Here is a 13,338-nt window from a genome sequence, read left to right as displayed (position 1 = left end):
GAAAAATAAAATAGAACACTTGTTACTGTCTTTCTTATATCCATCCTGTGGGTATGAAGTGATCCTTTATTGTAGTTCTGATTGGAGTTTCCCTAATGACTAATGATGTTGGCATTGTGGACTTAATGACCTTTGGTTTATCTTCTTTGGAGAAATATATACTCATATCCTGAGCCTACTTTAGAATTGGGTTATTTGTCTTTTTACTGCTGAGTTATAAGAGTTCTTTTTGTTCTGGATGCTAGACTACTTATCAGAGAGGTGATTTACAAATATTGTCTCTCTTTGTGGGTTGTAGAGAAAGAACACATGATAGTGTTATTTGGAGCACAAAAGTTTTACATTTTGATGCCATCAATTTATTTTTCTTTGGTTGCTTGTACTTTTAAGAGTCATATCTAAGAAGCTATTGCCTAATTCATGGTCATGAAGATTTACACTTAAATTTTTTTGAAGAGTTTCATAGTTTTAGCTCTTACATTTTGATCTTTGACCCATTTTGTGTTAGTTTTTTGACTCAAGTTTGTTGAAAGAACTTCTTTCCTCCACTGAATTGTTGTGACACTTGTTGAAAATCAGTTGAACAGCATGTGTGGGTTTGTTTCTGGACTGTCTTTTCTCTTCCATTGATTTATATAGCTGTTCTTATGCTGTCACCACACACTTTTGACTTGTTTGTTTGTTTGTGCTCCGTGGCTTGTGGGATCTTAGTTCCCTGACTAGGGATTGAACAAGGGCCCTCAGCAGTGAGGGTGCAGAGTCCTAACCACTGGACTGTCAGGGAAGCCGCAACTACGCAGTTTTGATCACTCTAGTCTTGTAGGAAGTTTTGAAGCTGGAAAGTGTTAGTCCTCCACGTTTATTGTTTTTCAAGATCGTTTTGGCTGCTTGAGGTCCCTTACATTTCTGTTTGAATTTGGGGATCAACTAGTCGATTTTTATGAAAAAGGCAGCTGGAATTTTTATAGGGATTGCTCAAATCTGTAGATGAGTTTGGGAATATTGCCATCTTACAGCATCTTAACAGTAAACTAGTATGTCTTTTAAGTTTCATTTAACCTGTGGGTTCTTCCTTTTTCTTTATTTTTGTTTCCTTTATATTTTACTTGCAAAGAAACTGGGTCTCTATCTTGTAGAGTTTTTCACCCTCTAGTTTTGCTAATTGCATCCCCATGGTATTCCTTTATACCCTGTGTTTTGTGTAAAATGGTAATTAGATCTAGAGCTTGATCAATTCAAGTTGATTTTTTGGTAAGATTACCTCATATGTTGTTTCACATTTCCTATCATCATCATTATCTTAATTAACATATGCTTCTGTTTGTTGCTTAGTTACCTTGGGAGTCATAGCATACTTATACATAAAGAGCTTCTTTATTCCTATTTAAGGCTGTGTAATCCATTGTATGGATTTAGTTTTTTTATTTTATTTTTATGGATTTAGTTTTTTTATTGATGAACATTTAGATTGTTTTTGTTCATTTTCTAGTGTGATGTTTCATTAAATAACCCTGTGCATGATCATTTTTCACATTTACAATATGTCATGTTAAATACTTAGAAGTAGACTTATTGAGTCAGATATACATTTGTAGTTTAGATAAATATTGCTGAATTGCTCTGCTGAGAAGTTATTCCAAATTATACCTAATCAGTGATATAAGAGTTCCATTTTAACTGGGATCTTTTTAATATATAAGAAACTTGCTAAATTGTGGCTGCTTAAATAGGGTAAGTATATACACTGTGTGTATAGTGTCATAGAAATTTAAAATATTTTACAACTAGTTACCAGGAGCCCTGTATCTGGTGCTTATACACTGATAGGAACTATCTCCATCAGTCAGTGGAAAGGAAAATGTGTGGGCTTCCTTAAACTCTAAAGGCAGACAGATTGTATTTAAGAGCTGTCTTTTCTTTGTTATTCTAAATCCTTTCTTCCTACCCTTTCATTCTTATTTTAGAAACTAGACAAGAAATATCCTCTTGCTAGGAGCTAAGGCCCGGTGAGAAGGCTGTCCCCTGAAACTTTGTAGAGTCTTGACCTTGGTCAATAGAAAGCTTTGTCCCTTGAGTCCCCCAGAAGATAGCTCTGTGGTCCTTATGGAGATTCAGGCTTCCCCACTGGAGGCGCTGGTTTAAGCTCTGAGCAGACCCAGTGAATGTACAAGTTGGTCTCATCTACTCTCATGTCACGCATCTGTCTGAATCCCAAGAATTTTCTCCATTAGTAATTTTCAGTGTCAGTTTAATATGATAATGTGGTCCTGCAAATGCAGAAGTTGGCAGGAAACTTCACCAAATGGGTGAGATCAAAGGGCACCATCTTGTTCTCTGTGGGCATTTAACTGCTTTTGGAATGAAATTTGTTAGAGCTGCCATCTCTTTTCTTTCTTGAAACTTTCTAGATAATTGGGAGATTTGGTCCTTTCACTTAAACTTTGCTAATGCCATCATGGTCCCGATTCCTTTGGTTACATTTCTGAGGCTGGCCTCCATCTTTCCTTTAGGTCAGCTCTAGTCCTCCACAGGTGCTCTGAACTTGACCCTTCCTTTCTAAGATAGATCCAAAAATTCAGTTCACCCTTGAAATACTTAATAAAATGACACATCTCACTGAATAGCTTCACACAAATTACTTTTCTAAGTAACTGATTCATGCCCTTACCATATCAGGGTTTTTCTTTTTTTTCCATTTATTTTTATTAGTTGAAGGCTAATTATTTAACAATATTGTAGTGGTTTTTGCCATACATTGACATGAATCAGCCATGGATTTACATGTGTTCTCCCATCCCGATCCCCCCTCCCGCCTCCCTCCCCTTCCCATCCCTCTGGGTCTTCCCAGTGCACCAGCCCTGAGCACTTCTCTCATGCATCCAACCTGGGCTGGCGATCTGTTTCACCCTTGATAGTATACTTGTTTCAATGCTATTCTCTCAGAACATCCCACCCTCGCCTTCTCCCACAGAGTCCAAAAGTCTGTTCTGTACATCTGTGTCTCTTTTTCTGTTTTGCATATAGGGTTATCGTTACCATCTTTTTAACATATCAGGGTTTTTTTTAAACAAAAGTTTCTCACAAAATGCTGAAAGTATCATTGTATGTGTGAACATAGTAGTACAATGAATGTTCAGGTAATGAATGAGATACAGTTTGATATTATGTCCTAAATTTTCACATTCTCCTCACTCCCACTCCCACCTCCAAAATCTAGCCATTTGCAGTGAAACACTGTAATGCATTTTCCTGCATTCTCACACATTGTGAGTGTTGTCCTGCTCTGTGCCCAGGGGATGGGATAGAAAAAAGAGACATTAGAACTATCTGTCTTCTGTAGCCTTCCTGGCTATAATACAGGGGTTATGGAGATAGAGGGGCTGTCCTTCCTAATTAAGTAGCATAGGATACTCTTTGAATTTTTGCATTTGGCTTTCTTAAAAATTGTGTGAATTAGGTAGTCATATGCACATAATAACAAATTGAAAAAGGACAAAAGAGTGTGGAATGAAGTTATTTTATCTTTGAGATCATTGAATACCAGTACACACAGAGATGCTCTACTCTTCTTAATGGCTGGATATTAGTCCCCTACATTGGTCCTTTATTAATGCACCTTTTGGTTTCTGTTATCAGCAGTGTTGCGTGAATATCATTTAAGTATGAAGAACATGGCCACATTGTCCTACATTCCCTCAGCAACATATATAGGTGCCTATTCCTCCTTACATATTGTTTATGCTTTAAAGTCATTTGTTTCTTTTTTGGTGAACTGTTTGTGTCTCTTCTGTCTGCTTTTCTATTTAGTTGTTGATTTGTTGTTGGTTTTAGAAGAACTTTTTATATCGTAAAGAAGTTAGCTTTTGTGATACTAATTGTAAATATTTGCCTGTTTTCTTGTAACCTTGTTACCACCTCTTCTGCAGTCATTGTCAACTCTCATGTCACTTTTCTGCATCTCCATGTTTTCACATTGCTTATCTTTAGCAGCTTCCTTTTTCCTTGTTGGTAATTCCTGTATGAGCAGATGAACTCTGTGTACTGACTGGTTGAGATCTCCATCTGCTTCTCAGTGGTATTTTTTTTACTTACTCCTCATTTCATCTACTTGGAACCATGTATCTTTTTCGCATTTATATGAGGTGTTAGGGGCTTGCTAAGGCAAAACCCTAGAAGGGAATACACTTGTCAGCCTGAGACAATGAGTTGAACTTCAGCCGTACTGTGCAGTGGGCTCTGGGAACATTTTAGAACATTATATTTTGATTCAGACTTAGTGTAATGTTTTCTGCTGTAAGTGGCCTTTAACTTTAGGCAGGTCTTTGGACCTCCCTCATCAGCAAAATGGGGGATCCCTACATACCAGGTTGTTTTAGTGATTAAATGAGACTGAAACAGGGAAGAAGAAGGGGTGGAGGAGAGTCCTTAACTTTTCCTCTAACCTTCAAGTCCTGTGTTTTCTAGGTTGAGGCTTTCTGTCATGGAGGTGAGGCCATGACGGTTTCCTTGGGCGAGAAGAGCCCCAGCTATTTGGTGACATCCTACATGGTCTTAAAATGTTCTCTGCTGTGGCTTTAGTTTTCTCAATTGTAAACGGGCGCACAACTTTGAGATGAGTGTGACTGTAGTGTTGACTGCATAGTGTTGTTTTGAGGCTTCCAAATGTGAAGCCCTCAACACATGGAAAGCAGACCATCAATTTTGGAAAAGGGTGCTGAAGTAACAATCCCACCTGCCTTTTTGCAGAAGCCCCGTCCTGCGTGTCTCTGGGAAGCACCTCCCTGAGCAGTCCCTCCATCCACTGCCCATCTGCGGCTGTCTGTATTGGCATCCTTCCGGGCCTGGGCGCCTACTCCGGGAGCAGCGACTCTGAATCCAGCTCAGACAGCGAAGGCACTATCAACGCCACGGGCAAGATCGTCTCCTCCATCTTCCGAACCAACACTTTCCTCGAGGCCCCCTAGCTCCTCTGTTCTCATTGCAGGGTGCTCCTCCCCAAGAGTAGACTGGATGGTTTATTCTGCCTACAGGCATTACTTCCCACAGAAAACTCCTTTGCCTGCTCCTTATACACACCGTGACATTTTTAACTGCATCTAAAAATGTGCCAGAATCCACTTGTGGCCAGACTTGTGTTTGGTTTCTCTTTCTACTCCAATACAGATGCCCAAACCTGCCCTGCAACCTCTGTCCTCACTGATACAGATTTCAGCCCAGCCGAAATTTCACCAAAAACACCCTGGGAAGATATGTACCAAGCAGCTTGCAAAGAGTTTGGATTCTGTTGCCTTCTTGTTTTTTCTTTTTTTTTTCCCCCTTTTCTAACATCATTAAGAAACAGGGACAGTTTATTGAACAGATATCATTCAAACATTCTATTCTAAGTGATTATAATGCATTGTGGAGTGTGTGGCAGGCAGGGGGTAGGGAGAGGAGAGCCCTACTAATGGAACAGCACACAAGGCCCTGGAGCTAGCTGATTCTTCATGTTGTGTGACTAAGTAAAGATTCTAAACTATGTCCACAGGGGGTGTCACTTAATACTTATTGTTCATTGATAAGTTTTTTCTTACCCTTGGCTATTCCTTCTCCCTCCATCTAATCCCACTTAGGAGTCTAAATCTTAGAGAAACAAACATAGGCCTTATTTTGTTGTAGCCAGCAATCAGAAGTACTGATAGTGTGTGGACAAGACGACTCATTTCTGGCAGCTCCTGATTCTAGTATTGCAAGTCAGCAGGACACCGCCCTCTCTGTTGGATACATTTATAGTTGTGACTTCTAACTGTGGAAGCTGTTTCTCACCTAAAGGTGCTGCCTTCGTCCTTTCCTCTGCTTTGTTCTGCTGCCCTTCCTGCGCTGCTCTTCCCATTCAGAGCAGCCAAGCCCCGGAGGTGCTGCTCCACCCCTCTCCTAAAGCGGGGCAGAGGCTCTCCCTTTGGGAGGGAAGGAAGGACAAGGGGAGACAAGGTATGGAGGCATTGAGGACAGAGGTGACCATCAGCTTTTAACAGCAGCAATCTGGAGGCTCCCCTGCTTCAGAGGAGTGAGCCCATGGAGTTCTTTCTCCCCCTGGGTTCGTACGTCAATTGTTTCCACTTCCTTGGGTGTGAGACAGAGAGAGACACGCAGAATGTGTTGACACTGTGCTGCTGGCAGGCAGAGAAGCTACTCTGTTTTATCGTGGGCAGAGAGGCCCCTGGATCTCCTTCAGCCCACTCCTTTTCCCTCCCAAAGCACTGACACACTGGTGCCCGCTGGCAGATGGTGACTTCCCTTCACCCATAACCGATGCCTTGTGAATTCTTTTTCCTTTTCAGAGCCACTCTGTGCTAATTGTTCCTGACTGTCAGTACAGGCGCATCAGCTCCATCCTAACAAACAAGACTGAGGTAAAACTGTAGGCACCTCTGCCTTTGCTTCATTGTTCCTGTGATTGTGCTGCTGTTATTGCAGCCCGTACCCAGGGCAACCTCGGGTCATCTCAGGAGGCAGACAGAGGAGCCAAAGTCACGATCTTCATGTGGTTTGACTTTTCAGAGGCCATTACTATGCCTCATGGCCTCTGTTGATGTTGGGAGAAGTTGAAAAAGGGTTGCATGGGTTAAAAACCTACATTACTTTGAAAGCTAATCCACCTGTCGGAGAACAAGACCTTGCTTTTCCTGTACTGGAGCTTGTGCTTCCAACTCCCTCCCCATCCATTGTAACAGCTAGAGTGTCGTGCAGGCTGAGACTCTTCAGACTGAGATTTCTGCTCTTTATGTCACAAGAGCGCTTGAAGATCACTGGTGATCATTTCATCTTTCACCATACCTGTTAGTGGAGAGCCCTGGAGCTGAGACACGGGTTCTGTAGAAACCACCAGTAGCAAAGCCGGGTCTGGTCTGCCCAGTGGAGGAAGCTGCCCTGGAAAAATATCTAGTGTAGACTGTGTGTTTCAAACCCAAAGATGGAAGGAAACACTGCCTAAATCAAAATGCAGCTCTCCTGCCTTAGTAGATAATTAGGATTTTATAACCAGATAATAAGGAATAAAACTGGGGTTTGGGGTGGCTTCTTAAAACCTGTTGCATTGTCCTGAGTGGTAGTCTTCTTACAACTTTGAACCATGTGAGAGAGAAAGCTAGTCTATGAGGAATGCTGTTAGCAGCTCTGTGCCCAGGAGGAGAGAAGGCTGACTTCTCAAACCCAGAGTTGGTAGGGCATTCTAGACTTTTTCAGGAGCATTCTAGACTGAAAGTCAAATCCCTAATGAGGAGTGGCTTAGGCTCATCCCTTGCATTTTCATTTCTTTCACTCTTCACCTTGTGGGTTATTCCCTTCTGGCTACCTCCCAGGAATCCCAACCTGGTTTTGCCTTCTGTGGATATATCACAGTGGCTATGTGCTTGGAGCCAGACATTTTACTAGCTGAGTCACTTGGGCAAAGTCCTTAACCTCTCTGAGCCTCAGTTTCCTCCTTGGTAGATAGGAATAAGGATACTAGCTTCACAAGTGAGGGTGAAAGATGATCTGGATTAGATACTTGGTGTGGTACCCGGTGCTTAGTAAATGGTAGCGATCCTAATGGTAGTACTGTTATCCTCAGCCTCCCCCGTCTGGGTAGAGTGTCCAGAGTTTCTGTGAGTGGTGATTTATGGCAGGTTTATCCATCCTGCTGGCATTCTTCAGTTGTAGCTTGAACACTGACGTGATGATGGGTCAGATCTGGCCATCAGAGCTCCAACCGCCTCCTTCTCCTCGGTGCTTTCCTCTCAGTTAAATGTTAATTGCTCAGGCACACCCAGTTCCTTGGCTCGGGTGTCCTAGCCGTGGGTATATGGCTCAGCTGTCGTCTTTAAGCCCCTCCAGGAAAACAAAAAGAAAAAGCTTGGTGGCAGTGCACCATCACTTGGACTTGGATGTTTCTTGATTTCTTGGCGTCCCCAGCCCACTTAGGCATAACAGTATGGAATGCAAGTTCTACTTGGTGGGAGGCTAGATCTTGGCAACACTTCCATAGTGTTGAACACAAGAAGCCAGTCGCACATTCTTGCCTTAGTGATGCTGGGCGGGGCTGGTATTTTGCTCCCTTACCTGCTGGAGCAAGGGTTTAGGGAGAAGAGTGTCACAGCACGAACAGGCAGAATGGGTCCCAGCATCAGAGCTCCACGGAGCAATGGACAGCATGACCAAGAGACAACGTTCGCTCTGAGCTTTAGATCATTGGTGGGACGTCTCCTTCAGTTTTACACGTGGTCATGAACATCCGTATCCCTTACATTGATTTGTTCATTGGTCAGCATTTACTGAGGGCCCATTGTGGACAGGCCAGGGATGTTTGGGATGTTTGCAGATGATAGTGTCTTCCTCCTGAAAAAAGTCCCGTGAAGCAGCCCTTCTTTACATTTTATAGAGGAAGCTAAAGCTCACAGTGATTCAGTGACTTGCCCAAGGTCACACAGGTAGATGTCAGAACCAGAATCTTAATTTGAGCCTGTAAGTCTGGGTTTCTGTGGTTTCAATGAAACTTTAAAACAAATGCTAGTGCCCAGGCCTCAGTGGTGGTGACTCAAGTGAAGGAGTCTTTTAGTCAGATTTCTGGGTTCACTTTTCATCCTGCTGTCCATGTGCAAAAAGCAAATAGCACCAAGGCATGGTTTGTTCTTAGTGAAGTGCAGTTGACATATTACATTAGTTTCAGGTGTACAACATAATTATTCAATATTGTGTATATTGTGAAGTGACCTATCACCACAGTTACCAAACCATCTTTTCCTTGTAATGACAGCTTTTGAGGTCTACTCTCTTAGCAAGTTTCAAATATACAAGCTGGTATTATTAACTATAGTCAACATGGTGTATGTTACATCCCCAGGACTGACTTACCTTGGTTTGTTTTTTAAGTGGTGATTTACCTGGTCAGGAGTTCAGTACATTCCTTTCCCTGGTGAACTCAAACTAACTGGGAGTAGAGGGCTTCCTTGACTGATCCATCCAACATCGGGCAGAGAAGGGGGAAGAAAGACATGACTAGATCTGCTCCCTTGTGCAGCTGTGAAGTGGGGGCTGCTGGCAGCACACCGAGGTAGGTGGTCCACAGGAGTTTGGGCATTTATGATGGGCCTGATGCAAGGCAGGAACTTGCCTTAACTTGCCCAGCAGATGTCAGTCTCCATAGCTTCACCAGTCTGGCAAATTATTCACAAGGGGAGGTGTAAGGGAGAGGTCTGCATCAGAATGTGTCTTCCCAATATACCCATCCCCTGGGGCCTAAGGAGAGGATGTGGGGCTGGGAGGAGAAGGCTGTTCCACTAGAGAAGGCTCTGGTCAATCTGAACTTGACAGATTCTCCCAGGCTGAACTGGGTACAAACTTCCCTGGATGTGACTTCCAGCTAGACTCACTTCAGCTACCAAACAGGAGGGTAAAGTCAGCAGTCATGGGGTGTTATTTCAACCACCATGCAGTCTTGCAGCCGGCCTGAGCAAGGGCTGGGTATGAACCAGAGGTGCCAGTCCTGGGATTCTATCCATAGGGTCAAGATGACCCTTGGCTGGTGGGCTGTGACTTCCCAAAGGTCACTGAGGCTCCCTGCAGTCCTGCAGCCCTCTCAGGAGAAGTGAAGATGTCCCTCGAGAATGTTTCAACCGACTTGGTGGCCATGGAATCAGCAGAGGCATCAGAAGCCTAGGATATACATGTCCCTCGCTCACTCCCACCAGATGGACACCGGCTCCTGAACTTACCAGGAACCTGGAAGGTAGGAACATGCCTGGTGCACCATCCCGGTCTAGCAGGCCACTAGTAAGAATTGCTGACCTGGGAGAGTAGGTTAAGATAACTGACTGCCCAGTTCATTGGAGAGGAGGGGCAAATTTCATTAGCAGCTTGAGCAGAAAACTGCCTCATAGTCTCAGGAAGACAGTCAATGCAGTTGAACAAGTGCAGACTCTGGAGTTGGCCAGACCTGGAGCTAAGTTCTGGCTCTGCCTCTAATAGATTTGATTAGCCTCTGCTTGTTTCCTCATCTCTGAAATGGTCATAGGCAGGGGCTCGTGGAAGGGTTCATCAAGATTATGCCTGTAATATGCTTAGTAGGGAGCTGGAAACCTAGTGCTTAATATGAATGTCTGTTGTTGGTTGCACTCAGGCCTGTGGCGTAGGGGCTGACTGGACCTTCAAGGAGGAGGTGGACAAGAGAGAAAGATGTGTTTGTTATGTTGAGGAGAGGGAACTGGACTTCTGGAGTTTCAGAGATGCGTCACCTGGCTAGTTTCATGAGGTTGGGCCTGAGCCCAGGTTGGGGCATGCGAGAGAAACCAACAGCTGCTGCAGCGGGGACAAAAGCAGCCCTGTTGCGTTAGCATCCTGAAGCCAGAGAGGCTTTCACGTGCTGTAAACCACAGGGTGTACCCCAGTGCCTGGAGGACCTCCAGGAGCAGCAGATAGGTGGCAGCAACTATGGTCTTGTGGTGGGGGGAAGCAGGTTTGGGGAGACATAGGCCAGGGTGTGGACCATGAGTGAGAAGGGCAGGGCACCATGTGTGTTGGCCAGGACAGCATGGGCTCTGCCGGGGCCCAGAAGGCCTGTGATCACTGTCGAGGGCTCATGCATTCCATCCTGCCGCAGATGTTTACTGAGCATGCACAATGTGCCAGGCTGTGTGCCAGTTTAACAGCTGTATTCTGTTTGTGTGGAATGCATGTCCCCAAGTAGAGGTAATGGTACCGACTTCACAGGCTTGCTGGGGGAAAGGCGTTTTCCTGTTTCCTTTCCCAGATCAGTGAGCCTGTCAGGTCCCAGCTGAGGAAGGAGCTGACACAGGGACATCCAAAACTCCTTTATTACCCTGAGTATAACAAATAGAACATGGTCACAGTATAAAAAAACAGCAGGAATTAGGTGCAGGCTACCACAGAGTAGGCACCGGGGACACGTTCCGTTGAGTCTGCAGCTAGTTACTTGGAAAAAGCCAATTATGATTGTAAAAATTTTATTCTCTTTAATAATAATAATTCCACTAAAATTATACAAAGTACATTCAATACTTAAGAGTGGCGAGGGTGGGGATAGAAGGAGAGGAAGCCAGTTTGGCCTGGAAGCATCATCAGTCAACTCCAACAAAGGAAGCCCAGCTGGGCAGGAGGAAGTTGGGGGTGGAGGTCCGGTTGTAAAAAATAAAAATGTGGATCATTAAAAAAAAAAAATAGGGCCACCCACAAGGAAGCAGGGTGAGCGTGCATGTTCCTGGGGAGGGCAGGAGGCCCAGCCGGCATGCTGCTGCTGGGGAAGGGCTGGCACTCAGGCGGGCTCCGAGTTGGTGGGGGGCAGGTTTTTATGCTTGAAATACTGAACAACTTGTTGGGGCAGTTCTGCCAGCACAGCTTTGGCCAAGGTCTCTTTTGCCGCCTGCAGGGTAGGGTGGAGAGTGAGCAGAGAGAAAGGATTACTGGATGAAGTGGGGAGGCGCACCACACCCAGGCAGCTGGTATAGAAGGTGTCCCTGGAGGACAAGCTGGACCAGAAAACCAGAACTGTCTAAAACTAGCATCCCTCAGTCCAGCCCAAGCCTGAAATCCCACCCTGAGCAGCACTTTCCTTTGCCTTGACACTAAGTGTGACTCTTACCTGAGCACGCGACGTGCCCAGGAGTAACATTTCAGGATGAATTTGTCTGTAGGAGGCTTTTGGGGGAAAGAGATGGTGGATGCGGGCTGCACAGCCTACTCATCTTGCAAACATTTCCTGATCTCCTCGTCCGGGATCAAGGGGCTGCGACTGTCTGATTCGCTGCTCATCACCCAGACACAGGCCGGGCACACCAGGAGCTCGGTCAGTGTCCGTGCGGTGCCTGGGTGGGCAGTGCTCAGCACTTGTCCTCAGGGAGCTCACACTCCAGAGGAAGGAACTGAACCAGCTCAGGCAAACCCACAGGGTCCTGGGCAGAGAGGTGAGTACCAGTGCTTCCAGACTGGAGTGGGCAGTTCTTCCAGGGACTAGCTCCCAGGACCTGAGCCACAGCACCCCGAAGTCCTTATGGTTGAGGCAGCAGAGGCCAGGAGGAGAGGAACACAGTGTGCCTCTCATCAAATGAGAGGTAGGCTCCAGGCTGGCAGTACAGGGTAGCATCTGAGAGCTCCCTCTGGGGCTGCTTGTGGGCCCTGCTGCAAGGGCAGTGCCCAAGAAATTAATGTCAGCCTCCCTGTAAGCAGACCTGGGTCCCCTGCAGAAGGACCAGAGCCACCTCCAGGAGCGTAGGAGGCCTCCAGTTCACCCTTAGAGAAGCTCTCAGGGAGAGGAGGCCATTGTGAGGTGGGCCTTGTTTTCCACCTGAAGTGAGAAGGCTGGTGAGCTATGAATCCCAGGAAAGCCCCTCAAAAGCCCCTCAGGGCCTCTGCTCTCATCTCTTTCTCCTGGGATGGTTTGTCCCACATGGATAATTCTGACTTTTGGTTCAGGGTTAGAAGGCAGGTCCTCTTGGAACCCCTGTCCTGAAGCCCCCAGTCTGGATTAGGCACCACTCCCCTGAGTTGCTGAAGCAAGTGCTCAGCGACTGCCACGTAGCCTCACCGGGGGACAGGGCCTGGCATGGCCCCGGGCACGTAGTAGGCCCTCAGGAAGTATGTAGTCAACAGAGCTGAGGGTAGAGGAGCCTAGGACTGGGCAGGCAATCCCAGCGCCTTCATCCTGGATTGTTAATTGTGCTGGTTGGGGTCCTGTAACTGCCCCCTCCCCAGTCCGCTCCCACACTCACGTTGCGGAATTCTCGAAAGGGCACAAACTGCACAATATCGCGGGCTGCCTCCTCCCCTGTGTGGGAGCGCAGCATGCGGCTGTCCCCGTCCAGGAACTCCATGGCTGCGAAGTCGGCGTTGCCCACGCCCACGATGATGATGGACATGGGCAGCTTGGAAGCCTGCACCACGGCGTGCCGCGTCTCCTCCATGTCACTGATGACACCATCCGTGATGATGAGGAGGATGAAGTATTGCTGTGGGAGGGGGTCAGCAGGCACTCGGCACAGCCCAGGGCCCCTGGCTACCCTTCCCCTCCCTCCTTCCCCACCTTCGCTGACCCCTCTGACCCCTGGGAGGAAGGCGGCACTCCTCCCAGAGCTGCCACCAGATTGAAGCGCCTCCCTCCACGCTCGGGCCCTGCAGGCCTCTATCACAGCCGGAAGCACAGACTGCTTGCTCTCTTCCTCTGCCTTTCCCAGCTCAGGAGTCTGAGAGCTCCAGACTCCAGGCCTGGCTCTGATAGTGGCTACACCGTGGGACTCCGGGCCACTGTCTCAACTGGCTGTGCCTCCGTTTCTTCATCTGCAGAATGGGAGTTTCCACACCTCTCAAAGA

At 46.4% G+C, this 13,338-nt stretch overlaps 2 protein-coding genes across 9 annotated transcripts in view; one reads left to right on the top strand and one right to left on the bottom strand.

Annotated features, from left to right (window-relative positions):
• Positions 1 to 5,520, top strand: part of PSME3IP1 (proteasome activator subunit 3 interacting protein 1) — a 38,235-nt gene extending 32,715 nt beyond the window's left edge. For all 6 annotated transcript variants that reach the window (XM_061138574.1, XM_061138575.1, XM_061138573.1 and 3 more), the window contains exon 7: positions 4,747 to 5,520. In XM_061138574.1, coding sequence (XP_060994557.1) covers positions 4,747 to 4,964 — 218 coding nt within the window. In that variant the 3' untranslated portion in view covers positions 4,965 to 5,520. The remainder of the gene's footprint in view (positions 1 to 4,746) is intronic.
• A 5,293-nt stretch (positions 5,521 to 10,813) lies between these two features.
• Positions 10,814 to 13,338, bottom strand: part of CPNE2 (copine 2) — a 52,931-nt gene continuing 50,406 nt past the window's right edge. For all 3 annotated transcript variants that reach the window (XM_061138567.1, XM_061138568.1, XM_061138569.1), the window contains 2 exons: positions 12,741 to 12,977; positions 10,814 to 11,395 (listed from right to left, as the gene is read on the bottom strand). In XM_061138567.1, the coding sequence (XP_060994550.1) occupies positions 11,288 to 11,395; positions 12,741 to 12,977 (345 nt within the window). In that variant the 3' untranslated portion in view covers positions 10,814 to 11,287. The remainder of the gene's footprint in view (positions 11,396 to 12,740; positions 12,978 to 13,338) is intronic.

Source organism: Dama dama, chromosome 4, assembly GCF_033118175.1.
Source record: "Dama dama isolate Ldn47 chromosome 4, ASM3311817v1, whole genome shotgun sequence".
Classification (NCBI taxonomy): Eukaryota; Metazoa; Chordata; class Mammalia; order Artiodactyla; family Cervidae; genus Dama; species Dama dama.
This window is presented reverse-complemented; position numbering and strand designations above follow the sequence as displayed.